The sequence below is a fragment of the Canis lupus genome, chromosome 32 (assembly GCF_011100685.1).
Source record: "Canis lupus familiaris isolate Mischka breed German Shepherd chromosome 32, alternate assembly UU_Cfam_GSD_1.0, whole genome shotgun sequence".
In the NCBI taxonomy this organism is placed as follows: Eukaryota; Metazoa; Chordata; class Mammalia; order Carnivora; family Canidae; genus Canis; species Canis lupus.
The window spans coordinates 18,255,476-18,271,259 of record NC_049253.1 but is presented as its reverse complement, the minus strand read 5'-3'; the positions used below and the strand labels follow the sequence as shown (position 1 = coordinate 18,271,259).

Genomic DNA, 15,784 nt, shown 5'->3' with positions numbered 1-15,784 from the left:
AAGGGTAAAGGAAGACCATGAAGGACTTCATGGAAGGAAATATCACTTAATATAGCCTACTCTCCCCAGAGCCCCATTGACATGTGGCAGTATTCTCTTTAAAAATCATTATTAGTTAGGTAACATCATGATATGCTGCAATAACAAGTGAGCTTAAAAAAAATCTCAGCTTATTAGAAATTTGTTTCCCATTCATGCCATGCCTCATGTAGGTAATGGGAAATGTGGCTCTAAGTTTACTACCGTTGCAGTAAAAAGAGAGGGAGAAGCAGCTCTTAAGTGTCTTGGTCCCACAAGAAGTTACCCACAGCAATTCTGTTCATGGCCCATTGGCCAGAATTTTGGCCCCAAACTAATTGTAAAGAACCTTGGAAAATATAAGAATACACACATATTTTTTTAGAGCACAAACTAGTCCTCACAATACCAATTTAAAACATCTAGATGTGCACTATTTTGGACATCTTTTGAACAGGTAAAGAAGACTTTGAACAGGATATACCACCAGAATCGTAAAGTTCATGAAAAGACTGTACGCACGACTGCAGCCACTATCATTTTAAATAACAATCCGTCCTACATGGAAGTCAAAAACATTCTGCTCTCTATTGGGGAGCTTCCCAAAGAAATGAATAAATACATGCTCGCTGTTGTTCAGGACATCCTACGTTTTGAAACTCCTGCAAGGTATGATAGAGTGCACCTGCCTCTCTGTTTATTTAAGCAAGCTTTTTTATTTTATTTGCTCAAGCTTGTTTGTATATTGGTGTAGCACACATGTAGCTAATAATAATGATGTGGTCATTATGCTAGGTTATGTTACATAAAACCAGAGTTTGCCAAATCTCCCATGAGAACTATTTAGCAGGCCAGATACTTCATTTTGGCACTATGATTTGAAACCCAGGGTATGATTTTTACTTTAGGTCTCCTATTTAGTCTGATAAATATATATTGCCAATGTATATTTAGTTTGTAGTGTCCCAGAACCCAACTACATTTTTAATAGGATGATTTTTATCAATAGCACAACAAAGTGATATAAATTCTCACCAAATGGTCTTCACTGTTAGCTTTTCAAATGTTAGTGATCTAACATTGAAGCCTTGTCTATCACAGATCAAATGAATCTACCATTTAAGTTAAAAACCTCAGGCATGGCTCACATTTTGGGACTATGCAAGGTATGAAGAGCGGGATCAGCAGACTTCATCGCTCTCAGAACTCTTACTGGATTCATCTTCCTTCCAGTCCCCAGGTTTCTTCTTCTGAATTCACTGATGTCTCCCTTCAAAGGGAGGTTTCCCCAGAGCTCTCTGTACTTTCTCACCTAAATGAGAGGGCTGGAAAAGAAATTTCTACCCCCCCCTCTCTGAGTTATCAGTCAAGTTACTGATCCTTGCACAGCAGGATCCCCAGGAAAGGTCCAATTTGAGTGTTTCTAGTTGAAAAGGAAAACAGACATGGGGGAGGTTGGAAAATAGATGAAGAGAAAGGGGAAAAAAATTAAAGGCAGTAGAAGAAGAGGGTGTGGGAAGACTGAGACAGGTAGAAAAGAGCAGGACAGATAAGGAAGAAGGAACAGATGAGTGAGGGAGGAAGAAGCAAAGTCTGCCAGTAGATGTGTATTCCAAGTAGAATGGATTTGACTTCTATCTTTTTGTTTGTCACAAACACTGCAAGTCAGAGTCTCAGGGCCAGAATGGTTAGAGTTGGAAAGGACATTACAGGCCACTTTGCTTGGTATCTCTCTTCAGTGTCGGGGGGGGGGGGGGTCTAGTCTTCTGGCAGGTGGAGTCTAATTTTTGCTTCCACCTGTCCAGGGGTGGGGGGTTCACCTCTTCTGAGGGAACTTGTATCATTATTCAGAGACTATCACTTAGTTCTTCTTTGTGTAACTGAAAACTTCCTTTTGGCCCTATTTGCCCCAATCTCTGGAGCAGACTGAGCAGGTCTAATCATTCATCCATATGCAGGCCCTTTGAATATTTGAAGATAGCGATCATGACCTCCTTATCCTTTTTTCTTCAGGCTAATATAACTTAGTCATATTGTGTTGGGGGGTACCAATAGGGTAACCATTCCCTCCCCTCAATAATTTTCTACCTCAGATTTAGATCCAGATTTCTTTAGTTGATTATTTTGATATGTTTTGTGGTATTATCATAATGTTATTATTACTGATATGACTAGTGTTAAATAGTTAAGATTGGAAAGATCACAACACTCCTTAGATGGTAGGCAAGACAGAGGCATGGGGTAAGGTTGAGGACTTACTTTAGAGGAGATAATCTTTCATATATGTGTTTTACTGAGATATCTCTTTAATTAAAAACTCCATAAGTAGAAAAAATTCCTGGAAATGAACTGTAACATATCATCAGCCAATGATAACATCAGAAGGCATAGGAAAATGTTTAAAGAAACATTGGGCAACTCCTCCCCCCCAGTTTGGTACAGTTTTCCTTGAAAGTATATACTATTTAACAATAGAACCATGATGATTCATAGAACATGTGTTTTCCACTCCTGAGGTGTGTCATCAGTTGGTTTAAGCCATTCATAGCTGGGTGTCCTCGCCTTGCTGTCATTTTGATACCAACCCGAATTTCAAATATCTGAGGAATGAAAGGGAAAGCCCTAATCCTAATGCTGGTACTCCAGCTGGCACCTCCCCGGTCTTGGAGCGGCATGAGGAAAATTTGGCCCCCTCTTTTTTCCAGTGAGGATTTGTTTTTTTTCCAAATCTGATATGGGAAGCAGCCATTACAATGAATGTGCAGCTTTTTCCTTTTCTGTGTTACAGCAAAATGGTCCGTCGAGTTCTGAAGGATATGCTTGCTCATAATTATGACCGTTTCTCCAAGAGTGGATCCTCTTCTGCCTATACTGGCTACATAACACGTATGTCACCCAGAAAGGGGTTCTCCCTGGACTCTGCCCTTCCCCAAGTTGGTATTGCTAGAACTGTTACTAAATCACAGGGGGGTTTGTTTTATTTTGTTTTGCTTTGTCATTAGGTGCTCCCCATTTGGCATCTACTTACAGCCTTGACATTCTTTACTCTGGTTCTGGCATTCTAAGGAGAAGTAACCTGAACATCTTTCAGTACATTGGGAAGTCTCATCTTCACAGTAGCCAGGTAACTCATTTTCCATTAGTTTTGCCTAATGAAGTATATAAAAAATTAGTCCAAAGAGAATAAAATACATACTGATGGTAACACTATAGAATGTGTAAGCTAATGGTGGCTTCTATTTTAAGTTGCTCATGATTCCATCATCTGCAGGGTGCTATATATGGTTTATAACCCCAGAGAGTTTCAAGTATGTACTTGAAACCTAAGTGACTTGATTTAGTGGACTTGCCAAATATCCATTTGTCATTTCAAAGGCAAACCTATTCACAAAATTGAAATTGTGCTAATATATTTTACTTATGCTTTAAAAAATATTTTATTTTTATTCATAGATATATTCCTTCAGGCTCCACTTACCTAACCCTGGAATATATTTTCCTTCTCTAGATGTTTCTAGGAAAGGGGGGTTGATTCCTCATAATAAAAACTTTGACTCTCTAAAGAGTCCATCTACATTTTTAAGTACCACTAGGAGAGAAAAGAATAAAGTGGAGGCATTTGACAACTGGCTGAATTCCATCTCTTTATTTTTATCCAAAATTTCATTACAGTCTATAAAGACTTCCTAATTACAAAACATACTTTATTTTTAGTTTTTATGCATTTCAAATTATAACCTTCTCATTAAGCTCATTTAGCTTTAAAAATGATCCAATACTACACAAACTTGAGTTCTTATCAATATCATATTACTATTCCCTATGATGAGACTCCAGTCAGAATACTATGTCCTTCTGCCTGAGGAATCACCATCTGTTTGCTGATATGCACTCGGAAATGTCAAACACCCAGTGGTTACAGGGCTGGGTATGGAGGACAGAGAATATATAGGATTCCTATTTATGGGAGAGATCTTGATATGAGCCCCCATCATCTCTTCTTTCAGCTTGAGAGAAAAGTTTGACAGGAAAGGTGTTGAGTCATGGCTTAGCATGTTCCACGCCTTCTTGTAGCAGCCGCCTTATGGCCACTATCCCAATATTTCTCCATCTCCTTTTAGGGGCTCTGAAGGACAGCTGATTCATTATGTGTGACAGTCCTAGAGGGATTAAGGGTCTCGAGAGTGACATCATACAATGGAAAGCTCTTGGCCATGGTAGTCAGACAGAAGGGGCTTGAGTTCTGCCTCGGCCATTTGAGTTTTTTGGTTTTTGGTTTTGCCTCACCTACAAAATGGATAAAAGGTTTTAAGGATTAAATGAAGAAAATAAATTCACCTTCTGTTCAGGCATAGAGTTGGTTTCCTATTTTTGTTTTGTTTTTGTTTGCCTAGCTGCTGCAGATATCTGACTTTTTGACCCTGAGGAAAGTTCTAGCAATAGTTCAGAAGCCTCACCATCACTGACAGAACAGGCAGGGAGCTTCTGTCATGACTGTCATCTCCATTTTTTCACAGGTGGTCATTGAAGCACAAGGTCTGGAGGGCTTGATTGCAGCTACTCCTGATGAGGGGGAGGAGAACCTTGACTCCTATGCTGGCATGTCAGCCATCCTCTTTGATGTTCAGCTCAGACCTGTCACTTTTTTCAACGGATACAGTGATTTGATGTCCAAAATGCTGTCAGCCTCTGGTGACCCTGTTAGTGTGGTGAAGGGACTCATTCTGCTGACAGATCATTCTCAGGTAATCTATTCATTCTGCAGGTATTTATTGAATCCCTAACGTGTTCCAGGCACATTTGAAATGTGCTCAATGCTTGGAGGATACAGGACAAGGTTCCACCCATCTACAGGTCACATTCTAAGCACTCGCCCAGTTGGTATTGCTGGCCTTTCTCCTTCTCTCCTTTGTTATAGGCAAGCAGAGTTTTCTTTCATCTTTGTTAGCTGGTGAAGTCACCTCCTCACATTGAGGCAAAAGAGAAAATAGTCAATATAATATGAGTAATAAGATTATATGTATTTCAATAAAACTGAGAGAAGAGAGAAGAGAAGAGAAGAGAAGAGAAGAGAAAGAAGAGAAGAGAAGAGAAGAGAAGAGAAGAGAAGAGAAGAGAAGAGAAGAGAAGAGAAGAGGACTAATGCTAACAGAAACAAGAAATTATGGAGACAATAACCTAAGCCCTTTTGTTGTTCATCAAAACTGTGTCATATGGATATCTCTAGGTGCAAGGAAAACTGGTAAACGTAGTTTTTCAATGGGTGCCGTGTCACCCTGAATAAGCCTGTGTTTCAGTTAGTATGAATGAAGACAAGGACAACCAGTTGTACGTGTCGTATCCCTTAATCCTCAAAGTCACATATGAAAAAATAGTAAATTATATAAGAATTTTGCATTGCATATATCCATTGCAGTATTAACTTTAAGGAGATGAATTTTTTTTTTGAGAGAGAGAGAGTCCATGTGTGCATGTGGTGTGGGGTTGGCGCAGAGGGAGAGGGAGAAAGAAGCCTAAGCAGGCTCCATGCCCAGCATAGAAGCTGATGTGGGCTCAATCCCACAACCCTGAGATCATGACCTGAGCTGAAATCAAGAGTTGGGCTCTTAATAGACTGAGCCCACTCTGGCACCCCTAAGGGGAGATGAATTCTTAATGAAAAACATCTCTGAAGAAGCCATAGAGTGCTGAGGAAGTGATCTACATTTTAAGACATGGGAATAATGATGGTTCAACTCCACCTGTGTGTGCTCAGCTACCTATGAGCAATCTCTGATGGTCAGAATTGGGCTGTAAAACTTCATGAAAACACAGTAATCTAGATCAGGCTCTTCAGACTTTTTACGTAAAGGGCAGAAAGCAAATATTTTAGGTTTTGTGGGACATATGGTCTCTATTGCAACTACTCAACTCTGCCACTATAGAGTGAAAACAGCTCTCAGCAGTATATTAGCAAATGAATGTGGCCGTTCTCCAACATTTTATTCTTAGGGCTCTCTCCTACTCTGTCCAGCAAGCAGGTTAGATTAGCCTGAAGGCTCATAGTTTGCCAACCCCTGATCTAGATTATCTTGTAAAGTTCTTCTTTTCATTAAGAGAGGGCATCTAAGATGTATTCTAAGGCAAAGATCACCCCATGGCTATTAAAATTTAACCCGAAGTTTGTGTGTTTCCTATTGGAACATTTGGCAGATCAGGGGTTACTATACAAATAAGCTGTTTGAGGCTCCCTGGTTCTGCAGAGCAACCCAGTAATGCCATCCCAGCTTCAGAGGCACATACCACTCTAGGTCAAGTGCTGACATTGAAGGAAATTTTGGCAGTGGATAGCCTGTCACAGCCACCAAGGCAGATGGAATTACTCGGTGCCTACTCTCGCTCTCTCTTTTCGGCTAATTGGATTACTCTTCAGAGAAGGATGTTTGATAAAGTCAGCTTAAAAGGGAGATCCTCTTTAGCCAGCAAAGAACATATTCTCCTGAATGGAAGCAATGGGATAATTTGTCAAAATATCCGTGTTTGAACTATAAGAGACACCTTTGGGATCAAAGGTACAAGATCAAGAGGTCACACTAGCTACAAATGTAAAGCTTTAGTATCTTGTTCCTGTAGGTCATAGGTAATAGTTTAAATAAATATGCATCTGGGTCAAACAAGGACATAAGCCTATGATCTTTTTTATGATATTTCTCAGAACATGCTTTCTTGCACACCAGGAGACAAAAGACAGTTCTGATTTGTGATAGTCATGTGTGGTAATAGAAAAGTATCCTCCCTAGAGACAGCTGGGTATTCATTCTGTCTCCATGTGTGGCTACCAGGCCTGATTTCCTTTTCAATCTTCAGATATAATGTTTACCATGGAAGATTTAGTATGGGAATTGAAAGAGATACCAAATGTCAAGCTTTGGAGACACAGTAGGTACTCAAACTCTTAGTTCCACTTATTTTATACCCTTAAAAATTAGAACCACTGCACTATGTGGCTTAGTCCCTTTCTTGTTTTTTTTTTTTTATTTAAGATTTTATTTATTTGTTCATGAGGGACACACAGAGAGAGGGTGAAGCAGGCTCCTAGAGGGGAGCCCAATGTGGGACTTGTACCTGGAACCCAAGGATCACGCGCTCTGTGCTGAAGGCAGATGGTCAACTGCTGAGCCACCCAAGCATCCCTTGCTTAGTCCCTTTCACAAGGAAGAGTGGTCTGTCCTCTTACAAGGGTCAGTGTTCTGTCCTTCTATGGGAGCTCAAGAAAATTCCTCTGTGATTATACATAAGAGTTCTTCCATGGTCCCTTTGCATGACAGAAATGGAATCTTCCCAGAAAACCAAGGCACTCCTTAAAACCCAGACTGCGATGAAAATGCTCTCTCCCCACAAAAGGCATTATCTAAAAACTGTGAAATAACTTTTTTTCATGGCACCTGGTGTGTTTTGACTTCTACCTAGTACGGCCAGTGGGAAAGCCAAAGTTTACATCAAAGACCTTTTTTTGGTTGGGTAGACTAATGGGGTTATAGTTTTCAAATTGAGAAGAGAGGAGAAATTCCAAAGAAAGGAATACTTCATTTTTTTTTTTTTTTAGAGAGGGAGGGAGAGAGAGAGATACAAGTGTACACATGCACATGTGAGTGAGAATGTGTGAGGTTGAGGGGGCAGAGGGGGAGAGGGAGAGAGAGGATCTTAAGCAGGCTCCACACTCAGTGCAGAGCTCAAGCTCATGACACTGAGATCATGAGCTGAAATCCAGAGTTGGATGCTTGACTGACTGGGCCACCCAGGTGCCCCAGAAGGAAATACCTCTGCGATAAGGTACACAGTAGGATTCATTTAGGAAAAATCACAATTATGGTACAAAATTGACTGAAAGTAGCTTTATGCCACAGTGAGACTTTTTTGGTATACTTGGTGATAAACCAAGGCCTTTGACTGAGATTTCTTGCCACATATTTTGGAAAGTGGAGAGAATTCAGGGAGATCAATATGATCCTTTCTAGAAAGCAAAATCATGGCATTTATAGTTGGTGAAAGCATGGCTTGTTTGGTCTGAGTAGGGCAGTTATATAAGGGATTTAGTCATGCTGCCACTTATCATGAACCTAAGATCTTTGGAGGGATATCAAAATTAAGGATAGAAAGCCTTTTTTTTTTTTTTTTTTTTCCCAGAGCCATTATCATTTCCAACACTGTCCCCAGGTAATCTGATTGCAATCCAACTGAAGAACTTTTCAGCCAACATCACCCCAGCTAATGCACTCAGAAAATGCAAGACTTAAAGGCTAACTGCTGACAGACAACACAAAACAATGGGTTTTGGATAATTGCAAAATGGCTCAGGATAGACTATGTTTGTAAATGAGTCCCTCTGGAAAATACTGTTGAGTTCATGTTGGACTTGTTTGTTTATTTGATGTCATTCCAAATGTCAAACAGCAAGGTGTAAAGGCTGAGTTAAATTGTTGTACCTTCCTTTCCTAGTTTTATCTAGGCAATCCCTAGAACTTGTACAGTGCACCGGCAGTTTTTATTCTGCCTTTCATTTGCCAGCAGGATGCAGTTGTCTATATTTGACACAGCACATAACCAGAGAAGTGCTGAAGGACACGAGAGATCATCCAGCCCAACTCCTCCCCCCCATCCCAGAGCCACAGCTGGATTTCTGGTGAAGATGCCTTCACTTTCCCCAGTCAGGTGGTTCTCAAATTTAGGTACATCGGAATCACATGAGGGCTTGTTAAAACACAGATTGCTGGGCCCCATTCTCTGAGTTTGTAATGCAGTAGGTAGGAGACTTGAATTTCTAACAAGTTCCTAGTATGTTGATGTTGTTCCAAAGGGGACTATACTCTGAAAACCTTTGCCTCTCTCAAAGAGAGGCAATGATTGGAAAAAAAATCTCACCCATCTCAACTGGCACTTCGCTTTTCTCGTATTTTAATTGACTAAATACTTGAGCGAATCAACAGTTTACTTCCAGTAATCAAGGTTAGAACAATGTGTTTCCAAGCCTAGAGGAAGACTCCAACATTAGCACAACTCAAATGGTATTATCTATAGCAGGAGATTGAATGTGCCTTTGGAAAGGAGTTGGCTAAATTTATTTATTTTTATTATTACTACTGTTATGTATTTTTGCTTCTAGGAGCTTCAGTTGCAATCTGGACTAAAGGCCAATATGGATGTCCAGGGTGGTCTAGCTATTGACATTTCAGGTGCAATGGAGTTTAGCCTCTGGTATCGTGAGTCTAAAACCCGGGTGAAAAATCGGTAAGCATGTGTATAATATTCTATGCAATGAACTGCAGAGATGCTTCTGGAATTGTTTAGCTCTCTGACTTTTCAAAACCTATGTTTTCTATTTGTAATCATTAAATCACAGAGTAGGAAGAAACCATGGGAAGTCATTCTTTCCATAGCTTCTCTTGAGCGGGCCAGTTATCTGATCAACTCAGCTAAGAATTATCACGCTTTTAAAGACATCCACAGCCAGCATGCCCTGTGGAAGAGAAATTCATCCTTTCTTGGTATTCCACTTCAGTAGTTGACAATACTGTCAGAAAATATGACTCCAAAGTAAACTTTTTAGTTTATCACTCTTGTTGAGATTTTAAATCTTTCCTCCTTTGCTGTCTTCAGTGGAGAAAAATAAAAAAGTGGTCACTTTTGTGAAGAATCGTAGTCTTAAACATTAGGAGTCCTTAAGTTTTTTCATTAGCGTTCATTTTTCTAAACAAAATTTTCTCCTTTAGTTTTTGTAATGTTCATGTCCAATCAAATGGAGTGTTTTATTTTGAGCATAAGACAATGTTTCTGAACCAGTGTGATAATCAAAAGAATTATTCTTCTGTTTGTCATGGAATCGAAGAAAAGGAAATGGAAGTGCAATGAATTTTTACCTTTTGATATTTAAAACTATGGTGGGACAGAAGTGAGATTGGAGTGATAAAATTAAAGTTTTGATTTCTATTAACCTGTGGCAAAGGAATTGAGAAATCAGAATTTAAACACATCATTTTAATGTGAAAGGTGACTCACAGTGTTACTAAAAGGAACCAAAGAATGAGAAATAGGATAGGCCATCAGAGAGATCAGGAGTATAATTTAGGGTTTCCCGGTGAACTGGTCTTCTTTTTCCTTTTTCTGAAGTATTTTCTAGATAGACATTTCCTCAAATTAAATGGAAATGAATTCTTTTCAGAAAGAAATCATTTAGAGCCGCATCAAAAATTATCTGGATTTTTAAAAAGGACACAGTATCCCTAAGAATCTACTGGTATCCACATTGTAGCCAATCTATCTTCAATTTTTCATTTGTTCATTTAAAAAATATCTCTTAAGCCTTTGTTGAGTGTAAGATATTAGAAGGTATGTAAGGGATTCAAGGATCTACATGATATCACCTCTGACCTACTTTTATACTGACAACAACAGCAGGGACTTTAATTTGCACAGCAAACTTTGATAGTATCCTTTTATCAGAAAAGCCTGGGCATAGAACTCGGGCTTAATTGGGGGAGTAATTTCCCACAGTTTCATTTAAAGTCTACAATTAAATTAGAGTGATCCTAGAGGTAAGCCTTCTACTGGGATTGTTTATGCTCCTCATAATCATCCAAGCCATGTTCTCTAGTCAACCCAATCTGCCTAATTTCTCTAGGCGACTGTTGGAGAACCCACCATATTTGTCCCTTCTGGGCATGCATGGTACGTGCCCCACTGTAGGAATAGCTTTTGGTGGGCACAGTATTTTTTCAAATATCTTGGCAACCATAGACTTATGTCTCTGGAGACCTTTTGGAGAAAGTAATGAAATGGAATTAAAATAGCAATGCAGAAGCCCACGGAGAGATATTTACCAAGAAAATTGTTATGAATATCAGCTAGCTGTCTTTGTGAGTTTAGACATTGTTTTAAGCTAGCTCATGTATTTCCAGCTCCCTGAAAGGATTGGGTTCTAGGCACATTTTCCCCTCAGCTCTTGGTATGCCCCTATCAAACAGTAGTACCTGATAGACTCTACATTCCCTCATCTAGATTGAAGGCTATGGGAGGGCCCGGGACAAGGGCAGACCTTCACTATCTCATCCCTGGGACTAACCAACCCCTGGTGACCAACAGAACTCCATGTGCATTTAGGTCATATAGTAGTCTTTTACACATTTCTTTCCATTCATGAATTCAGACCCTGTGAAATTATAGCTATTGATCCAGATTAGTTAAATGTGATATTAACCGTTTTTTTTGTTTGTTTGTTTTTTGTTTTGTTTTTTTTTTTGCCTAAATCTTTAGGGTGGCTCTGGCAATAATTGGCAGCATGACTGTGGACTCCTCTTTTGTGAAAGCTGGCCTGGAAATCAGTGCAGAAACAGAAACAGGTCTGGAGTTTATCTCCACGGTACAGTTTTCGCAGTACCCCTTCTTGGTTTGCATGCAGATGGACAAGGATGGAGTTCCATTCAGGTAAGAAGCAGTCCTCATGACCTGTTCCTGGGTAGTCCCCAGTTCTCCAGGAGCTTACACTCAGTTTTGAGCATTTAGTTTCAGAAATTTAAAAAGAAATGGTAAGAATAGAGTGAAACGTAAATTTCCTTTAAATAGGAGAATAATTGATAAGGCTAAAAAAAAAAGTCAGTTTTTAGGATACCAAGAAAATATGAGGACTAGTTCATTTGATTCTGGGGATAATATTATATTCTAGTCCAGAAAGAATTTATCAAAGTAACAAAGGGATTTGATTTGCTGTTAGAGTTGCCATGTAGTTTCAGCAAAAATAGTGGGTGTGTGCTTGCTATCAGTTAACTTCACAACTGTCTCCTGGACAGAACATTCAAAACAAAACACCCGACAATCATTTACCATGGTTTAAGAGCTCCAATTAATTCACAATTTTTAGGTAATCCTACAACGGCAACTTGTTCATGTTTAAGTTTTGGCTCAAGCTTGAGAGTTTGGGATTTAGAATTTAAAAAAAAACGCTTTCAGTAGAATTCTTAGTGTCTCAAATGCCAAATATATGTTCAAGTAAGCATCCTAGCACCTCTTCTACCTTACAGCTTCTCATTTACCCTGTGTCCTTTGAATCTTATAATGGTGATTTATAACAATACTACCACATGGAAGTAGAATGCTAACTAGCACTGATTCTTCTATTAGTTGTAGGGGGTCTCCCTGACACACATTATTAACCATGAAGGTGACTTATATATTTAAAATGGCAAGCATATCTTACATTATCTCCTTTGATAAGTAGACCAAAGTTGAGCACTTTCTTTATTGTACTGACATTTCATGATCCATATAAGAAATGTATAAATGATGATATAAGTACAAATATGAGTATGTTATATTTTTAAAGAATAAAAGTGGATTATAATCAGAATATTAAGCCATTCTCAATTTATATTAACTTAGTTTAGAATTAAACCTCGATTAATGAATTTAAAAAAAAATCAACTTTCCAATGGTCAAAATGCAGTGACCACCAAGCCAGGCTCGCCAGGCTCACCAGGCTAACTGGAATGGTTCCACATTCCATTTGGCCCAGAGCTCTAGGAATGTTTGCCTGTCAGCATTCTCAGCCTAAATCCAGTTGGACCTACTACTTACTCAAGAGGGGAGTGCTCCCAAGGTGGGGCTCCTGGAATGAGGGGTGGGAGACATAGCAAAGCCTGGAAAGCTTAACAGCATCTCCAAAAAGCTGAGAGGAATTTGGTCCTTCATTCTAGAAAAATGTATGGCAGGACTCCTATATTCCAGGCATTCGAAGTATATCTGTTGGTGTAGAAAGAAATGGGAAGAAAACAATCAGCCCATTCATGGGAATGGAAACCGGTAGTATTTGGCACTCTCATCCTTTCTCAAATTGCTTTGAAACAGAAGCTTCAAGTGTACTACATTCAGTAGCTTGGCTCTAAGGGGTGTGGGGTAACTTTAATTATGTGTGTAATTTTGTTATTGTTGCTGTTGTTATGTAGGCAATTTGAGACCAAGTATGAAAGGCTGTCCACAGGCAGAGGTTACATCTCTCGGAGAAGAAAAGAAAGTCTCATAGCAGGATCTGAATTCCCGCTCCACCAAGAGAACTCTGAGATGTGCAACGTGGTGTTTGCCCCTGAACCAGAGAGTGCTTCTAGTGGTTGGTTTTGAAACTTATTGGTGGGGTTTCACTTGAATCTGTCTTCCCAGAAGGGATATGATGTGACATGCCTATGTACTTGCTCTCTGAGAGCACAGTGTTTACATATTTACCCGTATTTAAGATTTTTGTAAAAAGCTCTGAAAAAAACCTCAAATGATTAAATTTGGGCCTATTCAGTATACTACCTTTAGTGTCATTTTGAGCCAACATATGTGACACTTCCAGAAACATTCCTGGTGTTCTGGTACCTCTATCAAATCCCATTTGGTACAGTGAGAAGAGTATTGTTCTTAGAAGAGACAATTGTTTATAAAATACAATACAAAATACATGTACACTCAGGAGAACCCAATTTTGTTTCAACGATTTTCAATCAGTATGTTTGAAGACTTTCTGCATGGCTTGTTTCTACCAAATATATTGCCCAATCAGGAAAAAAAACCCAGACTGTTTTATTTTGAGAGGATGTGGGGGGAGGGAATAAGACTTTTTAAAGACTTTTGTCACAGCTTCAAGAGGGAATATTTATCTCTTTTTTCATTTGTTTTACTAAGCATTGAGGTAGAAGGCATGAAGAATTAAAACAGCATCATCTTTCTGTTGACCATGTGGTCAGATTGCTAGAAGAAAGCCATTTTGCCCTCTGCCTTCTGCTCTGCAAGAATATTGTACTTAGCATGTAAGAGTTAGAAATATGAACTTCAGAAACTCCATTTGATTTTACTTGTGCTGTGTCTCTTTGAGACTATAATGTGGAACACTGTCCTTTATAAGGGACATCTTCATATATTCATTATTTTTTCTTTCATTCAAGTGTTTTGTGGTGGGGGATCTAGTCTGTTTGACTACAGTCTGTACAAAAACCAGAATGGCCAAGAGAATTTCATACTGATGGATTTGAACTTCTAAAATAAGAAATCAAGAAAAGATGGTCTTTATTTGTACAAAGTAAAAGAGCTATGTTAAACATTTTAAAATATTCATTAATAAACCAGATGTATGTGTTGACAGTGATAAACTCAAAACAGATAATAGGTACTCTTTTGTCCATTGAACACACACACGCACATGTGCACGGGTGAACAATGGAAGTTCAGCTAGCCCACCACTGGTTGTAAATTTTAAATAATGTGTGATGGAATAAATATATGGACATCCTATTGAGTTGCCTTTGTCTTCTATTACTTCAAACACCATATTTCTCTGTTTCTGCCACTTTCGGAGCCCAGATACATATACAACTAATCCTCTATCTGAATAGAATAGAATAAGCCAGATTCTCTAATAAGAGGTCAGAGCCCTTGGAAATATGAGCCACAGAATACCAGCAGTCAGAACCTCTTCAGGACCTGTAAACTTGAAAATGAGTTCTAATTCCAGTTTTCATAAGGCTTTGGACTGGCGCCTTTATTGTTATGTTACCAGGAAGAGAGACGGGAATCAAAAACTAGAAGGGGGTGGTGTGTCATGGGTGGTAGCATTGACCTTGGAAGAAGCACTCTGTAAAGTTACTCATGCTACAGCGAAAGTAAGTTGATGTAGGGCCTAAGCCAAATATGTCATGGGCCAAGGAAGCTCAGCCATGTGATGCTTAACAAATCACAACTGCTTCTGGAAAGTACAAAATAATTTACTCAGGAGTGATGACTGTGGTGTCCTGGACATGAGTGTTATGCTACTTCCCAACTGCGTGTCTGCCTGGCCAAGTCAAACACTGCCACCCATTTGGAGAATAGATCGTACTTAGCAACTCTCACTTCCTCCAAAGAAACAAGAAACCTGAAACATAGGACAAGCACGGACTTCTCTCTGGATGAACAAGGTAGAAATGTAAGAGGGCTGGAGTGATAGTCCATGTTTTGAAGCACTATTTCTGACGTGTTGGAGCCAGAAATACAACTATATATATATATATAGTACATATAGTATATGTACTAGTATATATATATATATATATATATATATAGTACTAGTATATAGTTGTGTATATATATATATACAACTATATATATATATATATATAATCTTTCAATCTCTAATTCTCACCACTTCACTGTTTCAAACATCAAACATCAGTGTTCAGACAGCTTTGTCCTCTGAAAACATGTCTGCTGGAGAAGTGCTCAGCCCTCAGACATGAGTCCTCTGCCCTTCCTGCAAACCTTAAAGATTTAGCCTGGCTGCTTTTCTTCTGTGAAGTGCTCCTGGCATTTCCTGTATCTCATTAGATTTCTGCCCATGACAAGTTGCTCCCTGCCTCACTGAACCTGACCACCTTCAAAAATACCTTATTCAGTACTTGTTATATAGCAGGCATTTTAAGCATTGTATACGTATCAAATTATTTAATTCTCACAATAACTACATCTAAAAGATAGCATCATTATTTACATGTTAAAGATCAGCACTGTCCAATAAGAACTGTAATGTGAGCCACATAAGTAATTTTAAATTTATAGTAGTGACTTTAAAAAAATAAGCAGAAACAAGTGAAATGAATTTTAATAGTATATTTTTAATCCAATATGTGCAAAGTATTATATCAACATGTAATATATATAAAAAGTATTAAATAGTTTGGGGGGGAGGCTTAGATCTTTGAAACGTGATATATAATTTGTATATGCT

The 15,784-nt window shown here is 38.8% G+C and overlaps 1 protein-coding gene across 2 annotated transcripts in view; it reads left to right on the top strand.

The window, feature by feature from the left end:
• The window catches only part of MTTP (microsomal triglyceride transfer protein), a 56,592-nt gene extending 42,276 nt beyond the window's left edge, over positions 1–14,316 (top strand). For both annotated transcript variants that reach the window (XM_038582043.1, XM_038582042.1), the window contains exons 12-18: positions 476–687; positions 2,807–2,904; positions 3,021–3,142; positions 4,536–4,763; positions 9,161–9,285; positions 11,308–11,478; positions 12,993–14,316. In XM_038582043.1, the coding sequence (XP_038437971.1) occupies positions 476–687; positions 2,807–2,904; positions 3,021–3,142; positions 4,536–4,763; positions 9,161–9,285; positions 11,308–11,478; positions 12,993–13,164 (1,128 nt within the window). In that variant the 3' untranslated portion in view covers positions 13,165–14,316. The remainder of the gene's footprint in view (positions 1–475; positions 688–2,806; positions 2,905–3,020; positions 3,143–4,535; positions 4,764–9,160; positions 9,286–11,307; positions 11,479–12,992) is intronic.
• The last annotated feature ends 1,468 nt before the right edge of the window (positions 14,317–15,784 follow it).